A 24,993-nucleotide genomic window follows, 5' to 3' on the forward strand; every position below is an offset into this window, starting at 1 on the left:
ACATGGGGGGGGGGGGGCGCCTTGACAAGCAGTGGCGCCCCCCCCCCCCCCATGTAGCCATTTGACATTCGGTAATTTGGCTGCCGTTTCTGATTTACACCTCGGAACGTTTGTGAATTATAATCCGTTAGGAAATTAGCCACGGCGCCTTTTAACTTTGCCCCAGCGTGGTCGCGTGATCTGTGACGCAGGCGGCGTCATTCTGCGACGGTTGAGTCGACCCTCTCTCAGTGAGCACAGGCTAAGTGTTGTGACCACGTTGTGCTGCAGTTTTTTGTTGTTGTTTTTTTTAAGTTTACACTCGGATGTTTCGCAGTGTTTTATTGGTTGTAAAGCAAAAAGCACTTCTTCTTGCTTTTGTGAGCTCTGTTTTGATTCACTCCTTTGTGCTGTGCGCGCACGTGTCTCTCAGAAAAAATGGCAACTGTTCAAACCTCTCACGCGAAGGCGGCTAAAAACACCGGGCAGACACGGGGCAAGAAGAGACCGAAGTCGGCCCGGAAAAACACATATTGTATTCTGTGTCGCAGGCCGTATTTAAAAAGTGTGAGTAGTTTGGCAAACGTGTTGATTAGTGAACAGCCGGCGGCTCCGTCACACATGGTCTTTAATCTCTTTACACATCCGTGTCTTGACTGCAGGACGCACATGCGCACATGCACAGTATGCTGCATCACCGAGAGCTGGAGTCGGTGATGGGCATGTGAGTCAAATGTGTCAATCAAATGCAATAAGTAAATCTGTTCTAGTGTTCAGAAAATATTTTTTATCACGCTGGAGGAAAAACACCAGTGTACATAAATGCACTTGATTAAACACAGACCTGGAGGAAATTGTCTCTTTTGGTGAGGAGGAAAGTACATTAGTTTTTCTTTATCTCAAAATATTATGACTTTTGACAACTTCATTTTCGTAATATTAAGACTCAAGAGAAATCTCAGAATTTTATTCCATTCAATATGGCCATCATACAGGTGTAATATCAGCATCAAAAAAGTTGCCAGCCTTAGCAATTGCCTACCATTCTGAGATGAAATTATTATAATACGCTTTGACCCTAGGGGTGGGCGGTATCTCGAATATATTCGATGTATCGCTGGCTTGTTGCACATGAGATGTAAATGACTATATCGTGAATACCGTGACTACAAATTGTCACGTGAATTTTTTTTAAAGGCGCTGGCATAAGATTTGCTTCGAAGTTTAAAATTGTCCCAATAGAAACCGTTGATGGATATAATTAAGATAAAATGTTGTTTTAATACAGACATTGGTTGCAGGGACTACTATAATCATCATACTGGTGTGATTGTATGTATCAAAGGGTTAAATTGTGGATTTATAAAGTGCTATAGAGGAGATTTAAAAATATCGTGGTACATTTTTGTTATATCGCAATATTATTTATAGGCCATATCGCCCTGACCTACTTTGATCCATTGATTTAGAAATAAAGAACTAAAATCATGTGCTAAATCTTAACGCTGAGATTTAAGACTTGTCTCTAACCAGAATGTTTTCTGACTTTATGTCCTTATTAACGAGCAGGAATACGTATCATGATTGCCACGCATGTAAGACATCCACCATGGGCTTGTTTGACTACTCCAAGCACATCTCCACCAAACAACACAAAGCCAAGTTGCTGAGCTTGATGTCTAAAAATATTGGGCCTCTTTCTCTGTACAAGACTCTGAGCCAAGAGGTCATCAACCGGATCCAGGAGAGAAACAAGACACTAAAGCAAAAGCAGTGAGATTTTTACCTGCTTATCTTTTATTGAGTCAAAATGATGATATTAGATGTTGCATCCCCCCCCGACACGTTGTAAAGAAACACTGCATTTGAATGACTGTGTCTTTCCACCACAGGAAGAAAAAAAAAGAAAAGAAAAAAAAGAAACTGAATCAGACAGAGGGGCAGAAACGAGCGGAAATGCTTCAGGGAGTCGCCCAAAGAAACGCTACGGCAGCCGAACAGTTGCACACTTGGAGACTGAGGCAGATGGAAGCCTACCGGATAGTTACAAACAACGTTGTCAGAAATAAGGAGAACAAAGTGATCAGTCGGCAAAGCTCTCTTCACCAGAGAGAAACAACTCCGCAGAATCAAAGTGGAAGTTCGGCTGGTTCTTCAGTCGAGCCTGCCGGTAGAACTTGGCATCCGGCTGTTGCCCAAGCACAACTCCCACGGCCACCTCACCAGGTGAGGTATGATGACAACTTTTCTGTCAATAACCAGAACATCAACGTCAGTGTGGAGCAATCACAGACGAGGGGATGTGCTAAAAGACCACAGAACACCAAAAGCGGTGCTACTGCTGACCAGCCGGAACAAATAACGCGGAACGCCAACTACCATTATGATGACTATGAAAACAGAGGGTATAGTGGAGGCCTCATGTTTGATCCCGGCCAGAATGTGTGTACTGGATCTCCTCAGCAAGGACAAGAAGGTACACATTGTTCCTCTAATCCTGCCTTGGCGAACAGATCCACCGGTGCAGCTCCGATGAGCGATGCCGACCTCGGCGCGATGCTGAGACAAATCAGAAGAACGCTGCGTGTGAGGGAGCCGTGTAGAGCAGATCGTAAAGCCCGGGGACAGACCAGCGAGGCCGGTGTGCGGGTGGCTGATCGTAGCTCCACGCCACATGCTGGGACTGAGAGAGAGCGACCGTCACCTGCAGGTACATCTGTGTCTCCACAGGTCAACGCCCCCGCATCTGCAGCCAACTCTGGTGTCTGTCCTTCCAACATGACGAAACAGACGACTTCCAAAATAACACAAGAAACAACACAATGTTGGAAGAAAAGGTCAGCGGTTTCAGATGGAGTGTCAAGCAGCACGATGTCATACAGCCGATGCACAGGCAAGGCCTCCTCCACTCAGCCCACCCACAAGGTTCGAATTGCCCACGAACCAGGAAAAAGTAAGGGTAGGAAGGAGGCCGGTCATAAACCAACTGTGAACCATTTGCTCGTCTCATCGGGCGCCAAGAATAAGAAGAGCTGGAGCGAGATTTACAATGCGATGAAAAGGAAGAAGCAGGACAAGCTCACTGGATTTCCCAGGTGAGCAAATCACCATCACAAGATGTGTCAAATTTAAGGGCTGTAAGTGAGAAGGTAAATGTCCGCATTCGGTTGCGCCAGACATTTTCTGCAACTTTTCCTGCCGGCCCCTTGGTAAAATTGCATGAGTGAGCCCACGTGAGAATCCAGTTTAAAAAATGGCCAGAAAATTCACAGCGAGCGAGCGAGCAAGTGGGTGTGTTGATGACTCTAAACAAAAACGCTGCAATGTTCTAAATTGTCATTATGTGTGCTTACAGGTTTGCAAACAAGTTGTCGAACCCTCGAACTGTCCAAGGAAGCTCAACACAACCACCGGACAAAGACTTGCCTCTGTCCGAGGGCTTCCACTGGGAGTCGATCCCGGAAAGTCCTTCAGGGTCACACTCGACTTTACCGCCTGCGGCCTGTGACGCACAGTCATGTTCTCGGACCCAGGAACCTGGCCCAGCGCCACAGGGTGGGAGCAGTCCCACGGTAACACCAGTCCCCGTCAAAGCGGAAACGATGGAGCCTGAGAACGGAAGGTCGAGAGACGACAGTAGTGCCAACAAGAGGAAACACAAAACGGTGAGTTGTGTATTGTTGAGTCCAACACAAAACTGGAAACTTCCAAGTTTTTTATTGTTGTAAGTATGTTTGTTTTTTTACAGAATGATGGCGCATCTGAAAAAGAGCAAAGTGGAAAAAAGAAGAGAACAAACAAGGGTAATTCTGACATTTTCTGTACCTAACTCTTACTATTACAATTACCAATACGAAAATAAAAATAAGTGCACTATAATGTGTAATTATCAGCTACAGTCAAAGATTTGTGGCAAATTATAACGCCTGCACGACCACAAATATTTGTTATGTGTCACACTGATGAAGGGAAGACTGAGGCGGAAATGTCTAATTACATTTGTGAGCTGCTGTACTACTCTTGAATGTGCAGTAGGTCTCGGCCAACCAACGGTGTGTGGCACAGTGAAGTGTTTAGAGACCGACAGAGCTGTGGTCTCACTAACGTTTGTGGCTATTTCCAACCGTGGTTCTGCCTTTTCTCCACCTGTAGACCAGGATCAGTTGGACCAGCTGCTGGTCGTGTCGCTGAGGGAGGACGAGCTGAGCCACTCGCTGCAGGATCTGGACACGTTCCTGGTCCAGGCTCGCAACGCCCTGCAGAGTGCCTACACAGAAGTCCAGAGACTCCTGCTCCTGAAACAGCAGGTACCCGACACTTACTGATGAAAATCTTACTTATGATCTCTTTTTCTCTTCTTCGCTCTACATTAAATGCTTCTCTTTTGCTGTTTTAGTTCACCGCTGAGGTCAACAGTCTGAGAACCCAGCGCATTGACATCCTGCTGGGGATGAAAGGTACCGACCACACGGCCACGGAAAACCTTGTGCTCAAAATGGTTTGGCAGGCGGCAAATAGTTTCTTGATCTTTTTTTCAGACGGAGCATCTCACGTAGCTGAGAAATCCACCACCTCCCCAGCAGGGCCTACTGTGACCCTGCAACCAATACACACTCCCCCTCCCTCCTCCGGTGCCTTCCTGACTTCCTCCAGCCAGCAGCAGCCGGCCACACCCTCATCTTCCTCTAGCTCCAAACCTCATCCAACCCCTCTCCCTCAATCAGCCGTGTCAATAAAGCAAGAAATCTGTGGCTCACCCACAGCCGGACAGGCCGGTCACTTTGTCTCAAGCACCGATGCACCTCATGTGCCTCTGAACCAACCTGTGCCCTTACTTCCCTCTGATCCGCTCAAACCATCACACTCGGCTTCTGCTGCCACCCCGACACCAGTGAACACGCCTGTTTCTTCTGAATTATCTGCGCAGCAGCAGGAGCGAGAGTCGAGGGAGGGGTCGAAGGGCTGTGTAAAGACGACGGAAGACGTGTGGTCAGTTGACAGTGATTCTGAGGGGGAGACGGCAGGAGATCTTGGCGAGGGGGACGCAGCAGATAAGTCTTTCCCTGATAGAGATTGCGACGCGCCTGCTGCAGCACCCAAAGACGATGACGGGAACAGGGGCAACGACTCCGTCAAAAAGATGGCGCCCTCGAACCTGGTGGTTATCGACATTAGCGATACGGACAACGAGGACTCGCCTGAGACTGTCTCAAGTGTCCCAGTTCACCCGGAGCCCGTGGATTTCAGCTCTGTGAGCACACAGACGTTTCCGAAACAAGAGGTTGACAGGTGAGAGACATTCTCGGGATCACGTCGGGTACAGAGCCCTGAACATTACAGGAATGTGACAATTTACTCTTGTTTTCTTGACCCCTTTAGAAAGATTAAGATTTCTTTTCCTGTAAAAGATGAAAATACTCCTGCAGGTGAGTGATCTCCCATCTTCTTTTAATACATTTACCTACAAAGCTGTTCGAGAGATGTCAAAATCAACTTAATCGCTGAAAGTTTCAGAGTCTGTCGAGGATGGGGAGCCGTCCCTGGGAGCGTTTCTGAGTCACACCGGCCCCGTCCACAGCCTGCAAGTCCACCAGGGCCTGTTGTACACATGTTCAGCGGACAACACGGCACGAGCCTACAGTCTGACGGTGAGCTGCTGTTCAGGGTCCAAAACATGCACCCGAGTCAGACTTTGTCTCTTCTGACAAAAGTTATTTTTTAAAGGCTCCAACACAAAGCAGCTGAATCCCAATCCAGTAAAGTCTAAGTCCAGTCAAATTTCATTTGTTTGTTTTTTAATGTTCTCGCACACCATGAAACCTAAGATACTCCAGGTATCAAAAACCTTAGAATCCTTCACACCGTCCCTCACATAAATTCACTTTATTCGCACAATGTTTTAATCCACAGACTTTCATCGGGCATTTTTATGAATTCTGCCAGTGTTTGGACAATGTGCAGGATTCTTTGGTTTTAATCTTAACAGAGCCTGACCAATGTGGACCAATATTGGGGAGTAAAAAAAAAAGTATCAGCCGATCATCCCTTCTGACAAAGAAATGTCATTGAGGCTTGATCTTTCACAGTCAAGCCATAAGATGTATTATGCATTTAACTTAATCTGTAAACATTAATGCACATCTCTTCTGCGTTGCTTATTCTGTTAAATGAAAGTGCCGATACAGATATGTCTGTGAAAAGCTCATCTCATCTCATCTTCAACCGCTTATCCGTGGTCGGGTCGCGGGGGCAGCAGCTTCAGTAGGGGGCCCCAAACTTCCCTTTCCCGGGCCACATTAACCAGGTCTGACTGGGGGATCCCGAGGCGTTCCCAGGCCAGTGTGGAGATATAATCTCTCCACCTAGTCCTGGGTCTACCCCGAGGTCTCTTCCCAGCTGGACGTGCCTGGAACACCTCCCAGGGGAGGCGCCCAGGGGGCATCCTTACCAGATGCCCGAACCACCTTAACTGGCTCCTTTCTACGCAAAGGAGCAGCGGCTCTACTCCGAGCTCCTCACGGATGACTGAGCTTCTCACCCTATCTCTAAGGGAGACCCCAGCCACCTTTCTAAGGAAACCCATTTCGGCCGCTTGTACTCGCGACAGCAGAGGAAGAGGAAAAGGGACCCAGCCCGGAGGAAGCCCGGGGCCCCCGTCTGGAGCTAGGCCCAGGCGGCGGGCTCGTCGGCGAGCGCCTAGTGGCCGGGTTTGCCACGGAGCCCGGCCGGGCACAGCCCGAAAAAGCTACGTGGCACCTACCTCCTCTCCATCCTGTGGGCCCACCACTCATAGGAAGAACCGCTGGTGTCGGGTGCGCTGCCACACGGGTGGCAGTGGAGGTCGGGGACCTCGACGAACCGGACCTGGGCTGCAGAAGCTGGCTCTGGGGACGTGGAACGTCACATCTCTGTGGGGGAAGGAGCCGGAGCTTGTGCGGGAGGTGGAGCGCTACCAGTTGGATCTCGTGGGGCTTACCTCTACGCACAGTTTGGGTTCTGGAACTGTACTCCTGGATAGGGGTTGGACTCTTTTTTTCTCTGGAGTTGCCCAGGGGGAGAGGCGACGGGCGGGTGTGGGGATACTCACAAACCCCCGGCTGAGCGCCGCTGTGTTGGAGTTTACCCCGGTGGACAAAAGGGTCGCCTCCCTACGCCTTCGGGTGGTAGGGGGGAAAACTCTGACTGTTGTTTGTGCATATGCACCAAACAGGAGTTCAGAGTATTCGGCCTTTTTGGAGACCCTGAATGGAGTCCTGCAAAGGACCCCAGTAGGGGACTCCGTTGTTCTGCTGGGAGACTTCAACGCCCACGTGGGCAATGATGGAGACACCTGGAGAGGCGTGATTGGGAAGAACGGCCTCCCTGATCGGAACCCAAGTGGTTGTTTGTTATTAGACTTCTGTGCTAGCCATGGCTTGTCTATAATGAACACCATGTTCGAACATAAGGATGCTCATAAGTGTACATGGTACCAGAGCACCCTAGGCCAAAGGTCGATGATCGATTTTGTGATCGTTTCATCTGATCTGAGGCCGCATGTTTTGGACACTCGGGTGAAGAGAGGGGCGGAGCTGTCAACTGATCATCATCTGGTGGTGAGTTGGATCCGGGGGTGGGGGAAGACTCTGGATAGACCTGGTAAGCCCAAACGTGTAGTGCGGGTGAACTGGGAACGTCTGGAGGAGGCCCCCATCCAGGAGATTTTCAACTCACACCTCCGGCGGAGCTTTTCTGGCATTCCTGTGGAGGTTGGGGGCATTGAACCCGAGTGGGAAATGTTCAAAGCTTCCATTGCTGAAGCTGCGGCGGTGAGCTGTGGTCTCAAGGTCTTAGGTGCCTCAAGGGGCGGTAACCCTCGAACTCCGTGGTGGACACCGGTGGTCAGGGAAGCTGTCCAACTGAAGAAAGAGTCCTTTAGGGATATGTTATCCCAGAGGACTCCGGAAGCAGTTGCAAGGTACCGACGGGCCCGAAGGGCTGCAGCCTCTGCCGTGTCAGAGGCAAAACAGCGGATGTGGGAGAAGTTCGGAGAAGTCATGGAGAAGGACTTTAGGTCGGCACCAAGATGCTTCTGGAAAACCATTCGACATCTCAGGAGGGGGAAACGGGGAACCATCCAAGCTGTGTACAGTAAGGATGGGACACTGTTGACCTCAACTGAGGAGGTAATCGGGCGGTGGAAGGAGCATTTTGAGGAACTCCTGAATCCGACTAACACGCCCTCTATGGTAGAGGCAGAGCTGGAGGCTGATGGAGGATCATCGTCAATTTCCCTGGCGGAGGTCACTGTGGTAGTCAAACAACTTCACAGTGGCAAAGCCCCAGGGGTTGATGAGATCCGCCCAGAAATGTTGAAAGCTTTGGGTGTGGAGGGGCTGTCTTGGTTGACACGTCTCTGCAACATTGCGTGGACGTCGGGTACAGTGCCAAACGAGTGGCAGACCGGGGTGGTGGTTCCCCTGTTCAAAAAGGGGGACCAGAGAGTGTGTGCCAATTACAGGGGTATCACACTTCTCAGCCTCCCGGGTAAAGTCTACTCCAAGGTGCTGGAAAGGAGGGTTCGGCCAATAGTCGAACCTCAGATTGAAGAGGAACAATGTGGATTCCGTCCTGGACGTGGAACAACGGACCAGCTCTTTACCCTTGCAAGGATCCTGGAGGGGGCCTGGGAGTATGCCCATCCAGTCTACATGTGCTTTGTGGATTTGGAGAAGGCGTATGACCGGGTCCCCCGGGAGATACTGTGGGAGGTGCTGAGGGAGTATGGGGTGAGGGGGTCACTTCTTGGGGCCATCCAATCCCTGTATACTCAAAGCAATAGCTGTGTCCGGGTTCTCGGCAGTAAGTCGGATTCGTTCCCGGTGGGGGTTGGTCTCCGCCAGGGGTGCGCTTTGTCACCAATCCTGTTTGTGATATTCATGGACAGGATATCGAGGCGTAGTCGTGGTGGGGTGGGGTTGCAGCTCGGTGGCCTGGGGATCTCATCACTGCTTTTTGCAGATGATGTGGTCCTGATGGCACCATCGGTCTGTGATCTTCAGCACTCACTGGATCAGTTCGCAGCCGAGTGTGGAGCGGTTGGGATGAGAATCAGCACCTCAAAATCTGAGGCCATGGTTCTCAGCAGGAAACCGGTGGATTGTCTACTCTGGGTAGGGAATGAGCCCTTACCTCAAGTAAAGGAGTTTAAGTACCTCGGGGTCTTGTTTGCGAGTGAGGGGACAATGGAGCGTGAGATTGGCCGTAGAATTGGAGCAGCGGGGGCGGTATTGCACTCGCTTTGCCGCACCGTTGTGACAAAAAGGGAGCTGAGCCGGAAGGCAAAGCTCTCGATCTACCGGTCAATCTTTGTTCCTACCCTCACCTATGGTCATGAAGGATGGGTCGTGACCGAAAAAACGAGATCGCGAGTACAAGCTGTGAAAAGCTTATAGCGGCAATTTTCTTATCGGCCACTGCTAAATCAGTCGGGCTCTTATAAAAAATTAAATAAATACAAATTGCTGTCATTTGTCTCCTCTTCCAGAACATGGAGTGCATAGCAGTGTTTGATGGTCACACGAACAAAGTCAACTGTCTGCTGGTGTCGTCGCCCCCGAACATGCCGGCTCGCATCTACACCGGATCGAGTGACCAGACCATCCGCTGTTACAGCATCAAGGTGCAAAATGTCCCACCAAGCCTTTATTAGACTGTCAATCATTTCAGCGGTTGATGTCACATATGGAGTTTCATTTTTTTCATAAATGCTGCTCTACTTCAACTTCTCTGGTGGCAGTTGTAACTGCTGAAATACTAATGGAATTTTAACCGTCATACTTAAAAGTACAAACTTGTGTCTGTGAGTTCAACCGTCTCCGATCTTGTGTTTTGCATGTTTTGATGTGGCAATTTCTTTTTTGTTTTGTCATTACCTCCCCTCCTCCCACACCCGTAGTCAAAGAAGTGTCTGGAGCAGATCTCTTTACTAGACAGAGTGTTGTGTTTGCACATCGCCTGGAACATTTTGTACGCCGGACTCGCTAACGGATCGGTCGCTAGCTATGATGTGAAGGTGAGTGTGTGAAGTGGCTTATTGTGATACAGGAGAAATGTGTTTGTTGTTGGGTAAAACATTAGCTTGGCGAAAGTGGAATATAATATTAATACATAATATTTTCAAGGCAATTCAATTTTTTTTAGGATTTAATATACATACATATTAATAGGATCACTCTCTCCCACGTCTCTCATATTTTCTTCGACGTGGTTCATTCGTTAGACTCAGAGGCAGTTGGATGTATTTGAATGCCACGGCCCTCGAGGGGTGAGCTGTCTGGGCACGGCGCAGGAGGGCGCCCGCCGCGTGCTGCTGGTGGGCTCCTACGACAGCACCATTGGCGTACGAGACGCCAAGAGCGGCCTGCTGCTGCGCTCGCTGCGGGGCCACACCAAGACTGTCCTCTGTTTGAAGGTGAGGAGGTGAAACTGATTCTTGGACATATTCATGTGATTCAGACCGGAGTTGAAAAAGTTATTTTCTGATCACTCTTTAAGAAAAATTTAAGATCTGTATTCATGTCAGCTTCAAAATTCATGTTTAATTTTTCATCTTATTCTCTGACATGAAAAAATAAACCTACACTCGATGTTTACATATTCTTGTTCTTTTTAAATGCTGTATTTTGACTCATACTTATTGTAGTTGAACATGTGCTCAAATGTAGTTCAGCCAAGAAATTAGAGTATTGAATTAGTCTTCACTTCACTTGGTTTCAGGTGGTGAATGACCTGGTCTTCAGCGGCTCCAGTGACGCATCTGTTCACGCATACAACATCCATGTAAGTTTGTGTGTGTGTGTGTGGCGGGGGAATATATATATATATATATATATACATATATAATTTTGTTTTAGTTTTATTCTGCTGTTTAAAACTTAACACAATATTTCTCCTCTGTTACTTGCAGACGGGTGAGTTGCTTCGTATCTACAAGGGTCACGGTCAGGCCGTCACATCAATTATCATCTTGGGGAAGGTGATGGTGACGGCCTGTGTGGATAAACTGGTCCGAGTTTACGAGCTACAGGTATTCACCACTCGACTCCGCACTGACGTTCATACAGATCATACTGCTTCATCATCAAGTTTTGAATATTTATACAGGTTTTATTATTTATTTATTTTTCCTAGTCCCATGACCAGCTGCAAGTGTACGGGGGTCACAGTGACATGGTGATGTGCATGGCCGTCCATAAGAATGTGGTAAGTGAATTGAAATGGGTCGTAGCCATTTCTGATTGACTGTAAACCTGCGTGACAGAGTTTCATTTTACAAACTGAATACTGAATGGTTATTCTCATTTTAACAGTTGAGGCTTCATCTTGCTGTATTCGCATTGTTTCGTTGTACCACGCAGATCTACACAGGATGTTACGATGGCAGTGTTAAAGCTGTGAAGCTCGACTTGATGAAAAAACACCGCTGCTGGGTAAGCACTCGGCTTTGTTGTTTGAAAGCTGCTTTAAGACACGCACTGGAGGTCGGACATTTTTCAGAACTTTTCCTGAAAATACAGCAGGAAAAACACTCACGGCCAGCGAGTGGGTGCTCTACCCAGGAGCCACCCCTCGCCAGAATGTTCTGGAATTGTTCCTGCTGTTGTGAACGCGCGCGTCTGATTCCGGACAATCTCCTGCTGCGTTCTTCATATGTTAACTGCAAACTCTAAAAAATGTCCGAACTCAGTTTTTCATGTCTGAAAACAGCCATAGAAAATTAATTTCAAATGAGCAGCTTTGCTGTAAATGTAGTCCAGACGTTTCTTTTCATTGACATTTTATTGATTTTAAGATTTGTAACTATTTCTGATTGACTTGTGTCCTAAACATTTGCCTCTTGTCCAGTGGCACAATTGCTCTCTAATTTTCGCCGTGGCGGAGCATCTGGTGCAGCATCTCGTCGAAGATCACAGCAACCTGAATCTGCAGACGGTCAAGTGTCGCTGGAGGGGCTGCGACACTTTTTTCCAGACGCAACAGTCGGTTCGGCAGGTAATGAGATTAATTGCTCGGAGGAGACACACGTTGTTCAGCAGGTTTGAACACTGAGCCATGAAAACTGGCCTTATCAGTTTCCTCAGTTTGGTGTTTTGTGCTTCCCGCAGAAGCTGCCTGATCACATGCAGCGCCACGTGGAGGACGACAGTGAGATGCAGTAGATGAGGCCGGAGGTTCATCCATTGAAACGTTCAAGCTTGTCTTTTTTTTCCCCCCAATCTTCTGTTCATTTTTTTCCCTTTGGTTTCTCCAGACACTGACAGTGAGACAGGAGAGACAACGTGATCCCTGAAGCTGTTGTATGAACGGACCGAGACGACACCTAGTGCTTTTGTTTATCACCATTCTGTGCCTCATTCAGTCTCTAATGGACAACAGTTATTCGTCCGGTTGTTTACAAGATCATGTTCATCATTTGCAGCCATCTGTTTGCTTGAAGTAATCATGAGTTAAAACTTTATTTGATAAGTAAAATAATTCATTACTATTGGGATCAAAGTGCTTTTTATTTTGTTGTCAATACTGTGAATACATGACCTGCGACTCTAGACACCTCAAAATATACGGTATTCCACAATATGCCTCTTCAGAAGTGTGACCTGAAGCTATTTCTACAACTATGCAACACTAATATGAACTCCTCAGTATGTTTGTGAAGCAGCTTGTGCTGTAATTATGCCGTTAGAATCCATCTTGTTCAGATTTGCTCTAAAGTTGAGGTTGTGCGTTTCAGTTTTGTCTGAGAACTGACAACTTTCTGAGTATAACTTGATACTGCATTAAAGTTATTACTTGTTATAGTATGTATTCCTTTGTAATAAATGTGTACAGCAATGAAAAGACGAATAGAATTCAGTGTTTGTCTGCAGTATATTTAAAAACTATACATTAAGTAATTCTGTAAGGATTTGTCAAACAGTGCTGATTCACTGAGAGATTTGCAACATGGAAACGGCATCTGTAGACTTCAATAGACTGTTTGCATCACTGTCTTGATGTTGACATTGAGACTTTGTTGTATTCGCAGCCTGTGCAATTCACGTTGTTCAATAACGCTTAGGAATAAAAGCAAATTAAGTAAAAGTTGCAGGAGAGTGGAGCCATGACAAAGTTGGTGTCAAACTTGAGTAGCGCCTGTCTGCAGCAGCAGCAGCTACGTCGGGGGTCGAGAAGGCGATTTTAAGAGTACATGGTCAGCTGAAGCCACTGCAAAGAAAAAAAAAGTGGGAAGGAAAAATAAAGAATAAATGGTTCCTTTTTTGGGAAAATGAATGTACTCCAAAATAGAAACCACTACATAGTATAAATTCTGCTTTTAGAAAAATTGACCCTAACATGTCTGATAACTCAAATCACAGAGAAACATTTTGGCATGTCATACATGCAATAAAATATAAACATAGACTAAAACAATGCAACACATCAGGAAGTCAACCTGCCGAGCAAAATGCTAAAACGGACGTATTATACCTCCAGGACGTTGAGTTTGATTATCCCATCTCCGTCTTTGTCGAAGGCGTTGAAAGCCCCTGCAAGAGACGAAGCAGATATTAAACAAGTCTTTTTAGTTGGTGGGTTGTAAATGCTAAGAAGCTTCCTGGTGACCCGAGGTCAGGTACTCACTGAACATGCCCTCCAGCCTCACAAAACAGCAGATGTAGCTGTCAAAGTCGATGTTGAGGTGTTCGTCCGCGTAGCGCATTGCTATGATGTCATACAGCTGCTTGTTGAGGTGAAACCCTTTGTGTGGAGGGAGAGAAAGAGGAGTTCAAGATTGATGGCAGAACGCTGGGGGGCCAAATTAAACATCCTGGGAGCGATGAAGCCTTCAAATGACTCCTGCCGCGCTGCTCACCTGCACCATTAACAGCGTTCCTCATCTCAAAACTACTGATGGAACCGGATTTGTCTTGATCGAAGCGCTTGAAGATCAGCTGCAAACACAGAGACGCAGGCAACCGGATGAAAACAACAACAAAGAAGAAGATTGGGCAGAAATGATAACTGAAAACACCCGACCGACCTGCCACTCCTTGATCTTTTTCCACAAGTGCTTGAACTCCTGCAGGTTCAGCTTTCCTGTCCCGTCGGTCTGAGAAAGGTCAGTTATGGAAAAAGCCGACACAAAGCATCGCTTGTTGAGCCATTTAAAATATATACAGGGGATTTCTATAGCAGTATTAGTCATTGGGGTTTTTTTCTCGCCCAGAAAATGTGAAATATCTAGCCAGAAAATGGATCTGGTTATTTAGTCACTGTGTGTGTTCTTTATTTTGTCTCTAGTCAGTGGTAGTAGAGTCAAGAATGACAAAAATGTATACTGCACTTATTTCAAGTGAAATTGTTTCATTTTTTCTGCAAAGGTTTATGCCGTCAAAATAATAAGTTCTTCAAAGATGTTGTCAAAGAAAAGACCAACTGTAATGACCAATTTTCATATTTGTTTATATTACAATACCTCCACAAATTAAATTATCTCACCTGGGAAGATTATGTAATAATTCTTAATACTTGAAACATTATCGCACAGTTGCACCTTCTCATTTTTCATCTAGTAAAACCCCTTAAACGTACACATTAGTGTGGGGAGGCCTGTACATTTGGTGGTTAAACCAAATCCCACTTACAGCTAACACACAGCGTTCATCATTAGCAGTTTGCCTGCTCTACCACTGGGCGGCTCCACTGAGCAACTGGGGGCTTGCCAGAGGGATTCAAACCAACAACCTGCTGATGCCACCATCACAGGCAACATGAGGCTTTTTTGTTTTGTAGTCCAAGCCAACTGAGAGGATACATCCATCAGGGCGATCATACTCCGACATGTCTCGAGGCTGAAACCGTCTGTCGTCTTTATTTCACTGTCTGCGGGGGAAAAGGACAACTCGGCGTGAGTGACCGCCACATGACGCAGACTGCAACCTGTGTCTGTTCAGCTCACTCACGTTTGGCGAGGACGTTCCTCATGATCGTCTTGAGTTCGTTGGCACAGATCTGCATGTCCTGAGGGAGGGAGGACGCGTTTCATGTCGGCTCAATTAAAAAACGCGCCATGTTCACCGAGCCTTGTCTCTGCGTTCTCGCTGGCACTCACCTCGCCGGATATCTGTTGGTAAATGGCCCTGAACTGTTTTTCCTCTTCAGTCTCTTCCTCGGGTTCTAACAGCTTTCGCTGAAGAGCAGATAAACTAGTTATTCACCCAAAAAGAAATGGTCAGAATGATCGCAGAAGATGCGCAAGTTAGTAGAGAGAATACGAGAAGCAGTTGGGAGGTTCTGCACCATAGAAGCTACAGAAACAGTGAAGTGGAGAAAAAAGCAGTGTTTGAAAGTTTGTGGTTGAAATGTATAACTTAATTTTAAAAACTGTAATATTACGCCTTTTAGCAGGACTAGATTATCTGGTGCTTCTTGTTTTCTCCATTATGATAACCACTACCTACTGTCCTACTATTAAAGTTTTTTAATTAATTACAAAATGATCAGTTGATTCCACCAGATTGTTCATAAAATCATATTTTCTTTTCCATCATCATCATCGAGTCTCACCGCTATCATTGATCTCCAGCGATCCTTCATGTGGTAAGACGTGATCTTTGGATCTTTTAGTTAATAAAAATATAAATCAGGAGGCTTATGTCATTGCCTCAATTTTTTTCAATCGCTACATGTTTCGACTGGTTTCCCGACGGATGTGTTTCCGCACAGTGCCGGAGGAGAGCAGCACACGAGGAGACGACCACGTGAACAACGAGGAACTTTATACACTGAGGCCTCGCGGGAAAACAGGTGCAGCCGAGCCACTCGAGCTCATTTGGCTTCGAGACCAATTATTTTATTCCCAGTGAAGGTCATTTGACCGGGTGGAGGTTGCATTACAGAGCCATTAGTCTCAGGAAATAGCGACAGGGCAAAGGTCGCGATGAGCTATTTGTTCGGGCTTAAAAAAAAAGATTAAATGTCCGTCAATCCATACACAACAGGGAGATTACCTTCGGTTTCTTCCTCTTTTCCCCCTGAATGCCGTCATGCTCAATCTCTTTGTTGGCACGTGCTCTGTCTGACACAAACACAATTGGCTGGCATGTGGCCGATGGTTGGGAGGAGGAGAGAAGGGTTACCAAATACAAACAGAGCAGAGAAGAGAGAAAGTTAAGGGTTAAGTTAAGTTACCTGACGAGATCGCTAAAAAGCTAACGTATGATGGCGATGAGGAGGGAAAGCAAGAAGTTTTAAAACTAACACGCATGCGTTACCTTTTCTTTCTTTTTCTTGTCTTGCTGAAGACCAATAAGACAGGAAAGTAAAGAAGGATGAAATGAGATGAAGGAAAACACGTGGATACTCAAGTCTGTTAGTAAGTCTAGGGGAGGAAACAGCGAGTGAAAGTACAAAGTGTGCAAAGAAAAAAAGATTTTCAAGAACAAAGTTGATGGAATATGCAGGAATAAGTCAAGTTCAGTGAGTGAAGAAAGTGCTCATCATCACTATTATTGAGATCTATTAGTATTTGATGGTTTAACCAATCAAAGCTCACCAAGCTCGTCCTCATTCTTTTCTTTTTTTTTTATCACACCACACATCAATTTGCAGACACAAAGGAGTGAACCCACTCATTTGTTTTGAGTCGTTTCACCGCTGCACTATTGGTCACAATGGTTCAAATATATTTCACTCCTTTGGTCTTGTTGCAAACCTGAATTTGTCCCGGCTCGATTGTGTTCTCCGCCTCCCTGTGAGGAAAACACACATCAGGATTCCTGCTCTAATGACCGTCATTTAAAGACTATATTTTGCAGTTCTGCTGTCAACAATCCCCGAAAACAAGACCAGCTGCGCCGCCAAATACACCCGGCGGCGGCCCGCCCTCGGCGGCACTCACTCGGACGTGCTCTGCTTCTCGGAGAAGACCCTGAGGATGAACTCGCCCTCTCGGTGGGCCTCAAAGGTCGTGGGGATGACGACGTACTCCCCCGGGGGCAGGCGAAAACGCTCCGTCACCTCTCGCAGATTAATGTACATCTTGCATTTGGCCCTCGAGGCCGTGTACAGGAAGAAGTCCTTCTGCAGATGTTGATTCTGTCCGCACATCTGTGGACGGGGGGGGGGGGGGGAAAGGCGTGAATGCGTGGAAACAGTGAGATGAGAACGGTGAGAAGGGAATGAGCTCCGGAGGAAAGGGAGAGTTGAATTAAACGTGCTACAGGTACGCTACTTTCCGAGGTTTTTCTAAAGCTACTACGGGAAACTGCTGAGCGACTCTACAGATACAGGCCGATACAGGGAAAGTGCCGAACTTCATCAAGATAACGTCCGTCTCCGAGATGGGCATACCTCCTTCGGCACCTAGGGAGGGAGACAAAGAGGAAGTTATAACTCCGATGAAAGGCCCATCAGCTCACTGACAACAGAGGAAGGCCAGCTGAGGTGTTCCGTGGTCTCGGGATCACGACCTCGTAGATAGAAAAGCCGATGGTGAGGAATCTGGCCCCTTGGTGGCGCTGCATCCGTCGACCTTTCTGCATCAGAGCCACGACAACCGTGCAGGCGACCTGTCCGTCCTCTGGGTCGTCATCCTCCTCATTGAGCTGCAGCCGGTACTGGGGGTTTGTCCAAAACGTGTCTGCGAAACGCGGAGAGTGACATTTGCACATTGTAGCCTAAATAAAGAGAGAGCGTGACGAGTATGAGTTTGACATTGACGCCGATACAATGCAAATCCAAGGCCTACCCGGGAAGTTCCTGCAGCCGCCAGCAGAGCTGCCTCTCACCCACCGGCCCTCGTTGATGGACACCGTCCAGCTGTGTCTCTCCTCACCCTGCAGGGCATCGGGGGTCAGGTTACACATCTCCAGCTTGGTGAAGTTCCTCTTGAATTCATCGAAAGACATCCTGGAGGGGGAACACGAAAGAGGAAGCGTGTAGCAGAAAACACTTTGTGGAAGAGGCATCCCTCCCCGGGGGTTTTCCCATCTTTTTCTCTGATTAAGTCAAAGGGGGGTGAGGGGTGGTATCTGACCAGGCTACTATGACAAATACTATGGTATCATTTTAAAAAGTACAGATGATGGTGGTGGATTTTTTTTTTTTTAATAGATAAATCCCATTGAACTGTGTTGAATAAATGGAAAGTTCCTGAACAAGACAAAACTAATGTCACAGCGGGTTCCACTCACCAGAACTCACTCGCCTCCACGGTCTGTTTTCTTAGGTTCTCCTTGTCTGCAATGGAAATGCTCGGCCACTCCTTTGAACTGTGGCAAGATAAAAACCGTATTCATATGCAGAATGTCCTGCACGTCATGAAGAATCAGAACTCAAACTCATGACGCTATGGCAAAAGATTGCATTAGACGTGGCCTTGTAGCGAGTGCATCAGTCAGTCTGCTACATCCCGACAAACGTTGCAGGTCAAATCTTACTTTGCACTCCACGGTCCCTTCCACAGCACCAGGCCCCAGGGGTTGCGCAGACGAATCAGGCGAATTTTGGTGTTTTTTGCGACCACGTCACACTAGAACGACAATTTCATAAAACGCATCACACACAAAAATGAACCTGCGTTTTTAACGGAAAGTGGACACTAATCTACAATACTAATCTGCACATCTGTACCTCCTCCAGGCCTATGATGGAGTAGGCATGGCCTTTGACCAGCCCCTGTTCGGTCCGAGTCTCCACTTCACTGGCTGAAACGACCTGAAGGATACAAACAAATGTCAGGATGGATTTTTTAAGGCAATACATCTTATTACAGCCTATTTGAATCCATTAAACTACTCTGGATTTGAATGTTAAAATCTTGTTTTTCCTCAAAGTCCCACTTCCACCCAGCTTCTCCCACTGTGAGAAATTGATGAAACAAGCCGATTTGCATGGGAGAGATAAAATTGTCCAGTTTTCCATTGATGGTTATCAATTCATACGTACTGATCCTGACATCCACCTCTTGGTCGTAGCGTGTGATCAGATTTTATGTTTTGCTTCATGGATCAATCAATCAACACATTTCTTGTTTACTTGTCATTTTTCCAGGGAGTCACTTTATCATGTCATCTATTTATTTATTTTGTTGTCTGTGTTTTCCGTGCACTTGTTGGCCTATGTTCTCCACCACTCACATCGATGGAGCAGCCCATCAGCGAGCCTCTCGCCAGCGCCTTCTTCATGATGCTGTAGAGCTCTTTGGGCGCCTCGGACAACTCGAAGAACTCGGTGACTCCACCTGTGAAATCCTCCATCGCCTCCAGCGTGTTCCCCCCTTTCAGTGCCTCGTAAGAGCCGTGCAGCCTGAGAGAGCGAGAGAGAGAGAGAGAGGTCAGGACTCTGTTCAGTGCGCTGACACGAGTGTTTCACTTTAAATTCTAGAAAGGTAACGATGTCAGAGGTCGGCGGTATCAAGAGTAACTCATCTTGTTTGGCAGATTATTCAAAAAATCAACATGTATTGATAGACTCTGCTCACTTTGCGTAAGCCTTTTCCAAAAGAGCGCTCCAGAACTCGTTCTTCCTGAAGGATTTGGTGAACACCAGCTGGTTCCTGCAGGTGGGAACGCGGTCGTCCACGACCACGTCGATCCATTCGCCATAACGCCAGAACTGAAGACAGTCAAACCGAGCAGAGGGAGAGTAGAGAGTCAGTGACGGGACAGTTGAGGGGAAAGAAGAGACACATCACCAGGGCTTCCTGAAAGAAAGTTAACATAACCTGACCAAAACTGAATTTAGGCCATTAGTAATTAAAATAAATAAATATATATAATAACAATATATTGACAGATATGAAAGATATTTGTAAGTCCCTTTTAACTGTTAATAAAATACATATACTTTTTTAAAATCTTCATTCTGTAATACTGTCAGTTATCGGCCAACATAACATAACATCACTGGCTACAACTTTAAGATATCTGCAATAATTTCAGTCCAGCCAGGCTGATTTATTTAAACCATTGAACAACGTGTCACTTGATAAAGTCATTTTTTTCACATTTTATTAAACTGTCCCATGTCGACTTAACATACAATATCAAAGTTAAAACTCCTTTTACCCTTGATAAAGTCCCATACAGACATTTTAGAAGTTTTTACATTGTGAAATATTATATTTCATCATGTGACAAAAACTGAAATGAATCTATTGTACTTTTTTGAATCTCCTCAACAATTAGTCAAATCGAATCAGAACTGTGCAATACTGTCAGTTACATATCAAAAAAAGAGAAACATGGAACTTCAGCTGTTTCGTTTGTTGCACAGTTTTGTCCAGATGTCCGTTTTACAACCTGGAAGTGGAAGATGCCGGCGTAGTCCCGGGTGAAGCTCTGATCCGGGGGGATCACTCTGTACAGCAGCTTCTCGTTCAGCGTCAGGCAGGCGATGGCGGCGAGCAGCCAGCAGTCACCTGTCAGGAAGAGCAGATTCATGAGCTGCGGAAGAACACACACACACACACACACACACACACACACACACACACACACACACACACAGCCTATGTTCTGATTTATCTTTGTCTTTTCTACATTACCTCTCCATGGAACTGTGTTTTGCTTGCAGGACTGAAAACCTTTTTTTATTTTACCTATCACTCAGCAGGTGCCGTTCAACTTGCTGTTTCTTTTGTACAATTCCCATTCTCAGGAACCCTCTTTCTTTTCTAATCCTTTGTTTTATTATATACTCATTTTTCTCTCTCTAGTACTCTGACCATGCAGGATTTGCCTGACTAAGTGCGGCTGTGTGTGCGTGCAGTAAAGGGCGACCGTGGAGGCCTGGAACATGTTTTAAAAGCATTTTTTTTTCTGAAAGCAGAAGCTGTTTAAATGTTACCCAATTCTCCCTGGCAGATGTCTGTCCTGTTGGCTCCATCCACGATGAACTCAGGGTTTTCACAGATTTCCTGTCATCAAAAAAAAACAAAAAAAACAAACAAAGAGGGTTAGGAGATATTTCTGAGCATGTTGCAAGATATCAATTTTATTTTTGGATGCATTTTCCTCTACTACGAGGAGAAATCCTTTTAAATAAAAATGCTTTAACTTAATTTGTGAGTGTATTCTTTAGTGCCTGGCTCATGGGTCAAAAGACTGATCAGACACACGGTTGGAAAAAAAAAACTCTGTATGAAGCAATGTTGGATTAACTGCTCTTTTCTAATCAATTGATAATAATAATAATTACACTGATTAAATTTACTAGAGCCAAATTACGAGAGTATGGAAAAACTGTCTGGTAATTTTTTCAAGAAAAGGACTTTGTTTGACATTTAAACACTGTCAAAAACAACAACAACAACAACAACAACAACAAACAGAGTTTTCATGATAAGGTCCCACGATCTGAACTTCACAACAATTTAAAACCTGCGTATACAAATCTACACTCGACACGATTTATCACACGAGGACTTGACCCCGAAACTGAAAACCAGTTGGGGAAACCCCCCCCCCACGGCTGCGAGCAGGATTCGCCCTCTGCATTCGCTGCATACGTATGAGCGGGCAGCTGCTGGAGGTCAGCAGGTCGCGACTCTCTGGTCGCCTGAACAAGTGACAACGCCGCGCTGGATGCGGCGAGGCCCTCTTTCTCATAACAACATATCTCTGTCACGGCATGCGCTGCTGACAGCTTCGTCGGGAACGCAGAACTTGCAAAACGTGTTATCCGCGTTGTCATCGTGGACGTGTGTTCACGCTCATATGGAGGAACACTGCTTTTGCACACATTGCTCGTCGTCGTGAAAGCGATTTCCTCTTGAAGAATTACATGGGCTCTTGCAAAAGGGGATTCCCAAGTGACCAAATCAGAGAAGAGATAAAAGAGACAGTCAAGGCCAAACATGTTCTTAAAATCCCAAAGCTTCAGTTTGGAAGCTTTGGAGGAGCAGGGTTTGATTGACAGGATAACGTCTGAATACAAATTACAGTAATAAGGTCTCATTCAGAGTTTATTTAGAGGATTCACTGCGGTGGGACTCAAGTCCCTGAATCACACGGCCGACCAAAACTGTAAAAAAATGCAGACTCATGTTCCGAAATTAGAGCGGGCCCCGCCGCTGACCCCTCGCCATGTGTCACTGATCTCATCTGAATGTTAAAAGCTGCACTCATCATCTGCCACCGAGAAGCAGTCGCACCTCAGTTCTGCGTCGCACCGGGTTTCTACAAAGCAGCAAGTTTGGAACTGAAACAGTTTCTATCTTCAATGAGTCATTTGTGTTTATTCGTATGTGATCAACATGATTTAAAAATAATGACAAAACTATTTTGACCTATTATTTATTAGTCAAATGTTTTAAGGAGTGTCTTAATGCACGCAATTATACGTGGATGGAATTGATTATACATGTCAACAATCAATTGGATGAACACTTTAATGATCTGGAGTTGGTAAATTCCAGAAGTCAAATTTCGTCACGAACAGGATTCGAACCTGTGCGGGGAAACCCCATTGGATTTCGAGTCCAACGCCTTAACCTCTCGGCCACCGTGACTGGGGGTGGTTGAGCAATTGCATCATCAATAGTCGGATTTGATGCTTTGACATTTTGATAGATCGTCTCATTCGTTTTCTTGCTGAGAAGCTAGCCTGGCTCTCTGCTGAGGTCACAAAATCTACGAACCATCACCTCTCCATCATTACATTGTGTGAGACTGTTTATCAGACAGATATGACAGTTGTGTCACTCTATATTGTATTTGTTTATTGTAAATAATGATTTAATTATTAAGGGGCAGGATTAAATAAGTTTATACTTCTTCCCACTCCTTTTCATACATGTAAATTAAAGGAAAAATCTCTTTTCTTTTCCCTTTTCTTCTTCTATTTTGTTGGATATGTTTTCAACAACTGCTGTTGTGTCTTTGTTGTGTAGTTGAATTTTACATGCTCAAAATAAATTACTAACTAAAAGTCATTTTAATGCTACAACTCCTCTTTAGTAAAATATTAATGACATGTCTACTTTACGTATACGATTATTCATCAATAATATTATTCCAAACGTACACATAACGTTAAGTTTAATATATACCAGTGTATATGATACATGCCTCTCTGAAAGGCGTTATTTTCACAATAAAGGCTTATCTTATCTGATTTTGTGATATGACTTTTATTAAGTGTGTTTACATTGTGGTGCTGCTAAATGAGTGTTGGGTCTTGTGTTCGTATTTCTGTCGGTGTTTACGTCTGTGTCAGCGTTGCCGGGCGCTGTGAGTCGAGGGACGTGCAGTTTTCTTTGTGTCAAACAAAGCTACATGTCTGTAGCCGACGTGTTCTGACATCAGGCCACTGTGCCTCCCTGCGCTGGCGGAGCGTGTCCACCTGTCAGCTGTTGGTGATGGTAGAAGGTGATAACCCAGAGCAATGCACCCGCAACTCATCCACCCACGAGCACTCTGCAGTATCAACTTGACATCTCACCCTGCGTGCTGTGGAGGAAGTGATGGGATACACAGGGATTTCTTTTCCGAGAAGAGCTTTCGCCCACATGTCGGAGAGACACTTTTGGTTGAAGTGTGACTGAAGGACGTGATGACGAAGGGACTCACCGAGGGGCGTTTCCACTCAATCTTCATGGAAGGCTTGTGACTGTAGAAGAGCGAGGAGTCGTCCGCAGGGAACAGGGGGTCCTCGAACACCACCTTCTTCTTCACGTATTTGTCCCGCAGCTCCAGAAATGTCTTGAGGCGCTTGGCATCCTTGACGGCCTCGTTTCTGCTCAGGATGGCAGAGTAGATCGAGTTCGCACCGGCAGCAGGGTAGTCAGCTTTGTCATCGGGCCCGAGTGACGCTTCAGTGTCGTGAAGCACTTTCACCTTTGTGTCTTCCACAATGGGCCCTTTCCCTTCTCGCGTCTTGTCCCCCATCTTATCAGTGTCTACCTCAGCCTGTGGTGTTGCTGCTTCAGAGGGCAGGCTTACACACTGTGCAGTACTTCCTTATTTGCAGAAACAGAGAATGATCTTGCAAAACTTCCTGTGTCCTCCTGCTGATCACTTTTAGTTCCTTTTTAAAAAGTACTGCCACTGATCGTGGAGAGCCACCAGCCAACAGGTTCTCACACAGCCAGTGTGCTTCGTCCCTGGACCTAAATATAGGCCTCTTTAGAGGAGGGGAGGAGACCCTGACCCTGTCCCAACATTTCCAGGTCACTGAGTGTGCTGTTCAGTGGGACTGTCTGAAATCTATACCATAAATTCAGTGGAGCTGAATGCATTGGTTGTTACACCAGAGGCATTATTTATGGAAACTAAATATGGATTTGTACACTGAAAGCCATAGAAAATAAAGTTTGTAGTTTGTGTTTAGCATTGAGACTTGCCTGCAATTTACCTAATTTTTATTGCTTTAATCAAAACCTGTCTTCATAGGGAAGTATTTGAATGCCTGATTTTTAACTGGTTTTAACTGATGTTGTTTGTTTTTATTATTTTCTTTATCTATTTGTTATCTTTCTTTATTGTATTTCTTATTTGGTCTTGTTCTGTTCTGGGCTGCTTAAATCCTACAGTATGTATTTTGAAAAGCACTTTATAACCTTGTTTAGATAAGTGTTATAGAAATAATTTTCAAAAAGTATTATTATTATTATCATTGAACAGTGCCATGCTAATGCGCCAGACGTCCGTCTACTAGTGAGAACACTGAGATAATATTGTCAGTAATATTTATAATCATTTGAGGGGTTATGACATGGAGAGAAGTTTAAATTATACGATTATATACTTATTGCACATGTTTCCTTTTCATAGAATGTACTTTCAAAGACTAAATGTCTTAAGATGAGTAATGCAATAACTGAATGAATAAAGGAAAATAAAGTATTTGGTATTGTCCACCCACATTACACATTACTTGGTATAAAGGGGCTTTAAAAACAATATTTTGGTCGATTCAAAGAGTGGGTGGTTGAATCTGGAGTCATAAATTCAGTATGAAATCACTCCTCCACACTCAACTCTCACATCT

General features: G+C 45.7%; 2 protein-coding genes and 1 non-coding gene across 19 annotated transcripts; 1 reads left to right on the forward strand and 2 right to left on the reverse strand.

Annotated features, from left to right (window-relative positions):
• Positions 1-15: 15 nt before the first annotated feature.
• Positions 16-12,869, forward strand: znf106b (zinc finger protein 106b). 11 transcript variants are annotated; one of them, XM_047328735.1, is made up of 21 exons: positions 22-546; positions 642-703; positions 1,549-1,752; positions 1,872-3,074; positions 3,335-3,644; positions 3,728-3,782; positions 4,132-4,286; positions 4,376-4,436; positions 4,518-5,268; positions 5,359-5,405; positions 5,488-5,627; positions 9,506-9,640; positions 9,917-10,033; positions 10,241-10,432; positions 10,738-10,800; positions 10,928-11,047; positions 11,152-11,223; positions 11,331-11,450; positions 11,866-12,012; positions 12,126-12,191; positions 12,272-12,869. In XM_047328735.1, the coding sequence occupies exons 1-20, from the start codon at positions 418-420 to the stop codon at positions 12,177-12,179; spliced, it is 4,137 nt and encodes a 1,378-aa protein (XP_047184691.1). In that variant the 5' UTR covers positions 22-417; the 3' UTR covers positions 12,180-12,191; positions 12,272-12,869. The 11 variants fall into 11 exon arrangements, with proteins under 11 accessions (XP_047184695.1, XP_047184691.1, XP_047184690.1 ...); XM_047328734.1 differs by having other exon boundaries at positions 12,126-12,869; XM_035617793.2 differs by having other exon boundaries at positions 11,379-11,450; positions 12,126-12,869.
• On the reverse strand, positions 12,506-24,097 carry capn3b (calpain 3b). 7 transcript variants are annotated; one of them, XM_047328742.1, is made up of 23 exons: positions 23,574-24,097; positions 20,851-20,920; positions 20,304-20,422; positions 19,484-19,617; positions 19,140-19,308; positions 18,634-18,717; positions 18,441-18,532; positions 18,195-18,272; positions 17,750-17,910; positions 17,472-17,641; positions 17,353-17,364; positions 16,901-17,109; positions 16,715-16,751; positions 16,275-16,298; positions 16,011-16,097; positions 15,113-15,184; positions 14,964-15,021; positions 14,816-14,883; positions 14,042-14,110; positions 13,874-13,952; positions 13,642-13,758; positions 13,489-13,547; positions 12,506-13,224 (listed from the first exon to the last, which is right to left on the reverse strand). In XM_047328742.1, exons 1-23 carry the CDS (start codon positions 23,889-23,891, stop codon positions 13,198-13,200), a joined length of 2,313 nt encoding a protein of 770 aa, XP_047184698.1. In that variant the 5' UTR covers positions 23,892-24,097; the 3' UTR covers positions 12,506-13,197. The 7 variants fall into 7 exon arrangements, with proteins under 7 accessions (XP_047184698.1, XP_035473691.2, XP_047184700.1 ...); XM_035617798.2 differs by having other exon boundaries at positions 15,113-15,190; positions 23,574-24,096; XM_047328744.1 differs by lacking the exon at positions 16,275-16,298 and having other exon boundaries at positions 23,574-24,096.
• On the reverse strand, positions 22,432-22,513 carry trnas-cga. Its single transcript has one exon. It is a non-coding gene; the product is annotated as a tRNA-Ser (tRNA).
• Positions 24,098-24,993: the final 896 nt, after the last annotated feature.

This window comes from Scophthalmus maximus, chromosome 18 (genome assembly GCF_022379125.1).
Source record: "Scophthalmus maximus strain ysfricsl-2021 chromosome 18, ASM2237912v1, whole genome shotgun sequence".
NCBI classification, from domain to species: domain Eukaryota; kingdom Metazoa; phylum Chordata; class Actinopteri; order Pleuronectiformes; family Scophthalmidae; genus Scophthalmus; species Scophthalmus maximus.

What these genes read in the sequence shown, in the direction of transcription:
- znf106b (XM_047328732.1), top strand. Translation starts at nt 418, where the DNA reads ATGGCAACTGTTCAAACCTCTCACGCGAAGGCGGCTAAAAACACCGGG. An exon ending in ACAAGAGGAAACACAAAACG is followed by an intron (nt 3,645 to 3,727) that starts GTGAGTTGTGTA and finishes GTTTTTTTACAG; the next exon opens with AATGATGGCGCATCTGAAAA. An exon ending in TCCGCTGTTACAGCATCAAG is followed by an intron (nt 9,641 to 9,916) that starts GTGCAAAATGTC and finishes CCACACCCGTAG; the next exon opens with TCAAAGAAGTGTCTGGAGCA.
- capn3b (XM_035617798.2), bottom strand. Translation starts at nt 23,891, where the DNA reads ATGGGGGACAAGACGCGAGAAGGGAAAGGGCCCATTGTGGAAGACACA. An exon ending in ACAAGAAAAAGAAAGAAAAG is followed by an intron (nt 16,098 to 16,274) that starts GTAACGCATGCG and finishes GCCACATGCCAG; the next exon opens with CCAATTGTGTTTGTGTCAGA. An exon ending in TCAAACTCAACGTCCTGGAG is followed by an intron (nt 13,225 to 13,488) that starts GTATAATACGTC and finishes TTTTCTTTGCAG; the next exon opens with TGGCTTCAGCTGACCATGTA.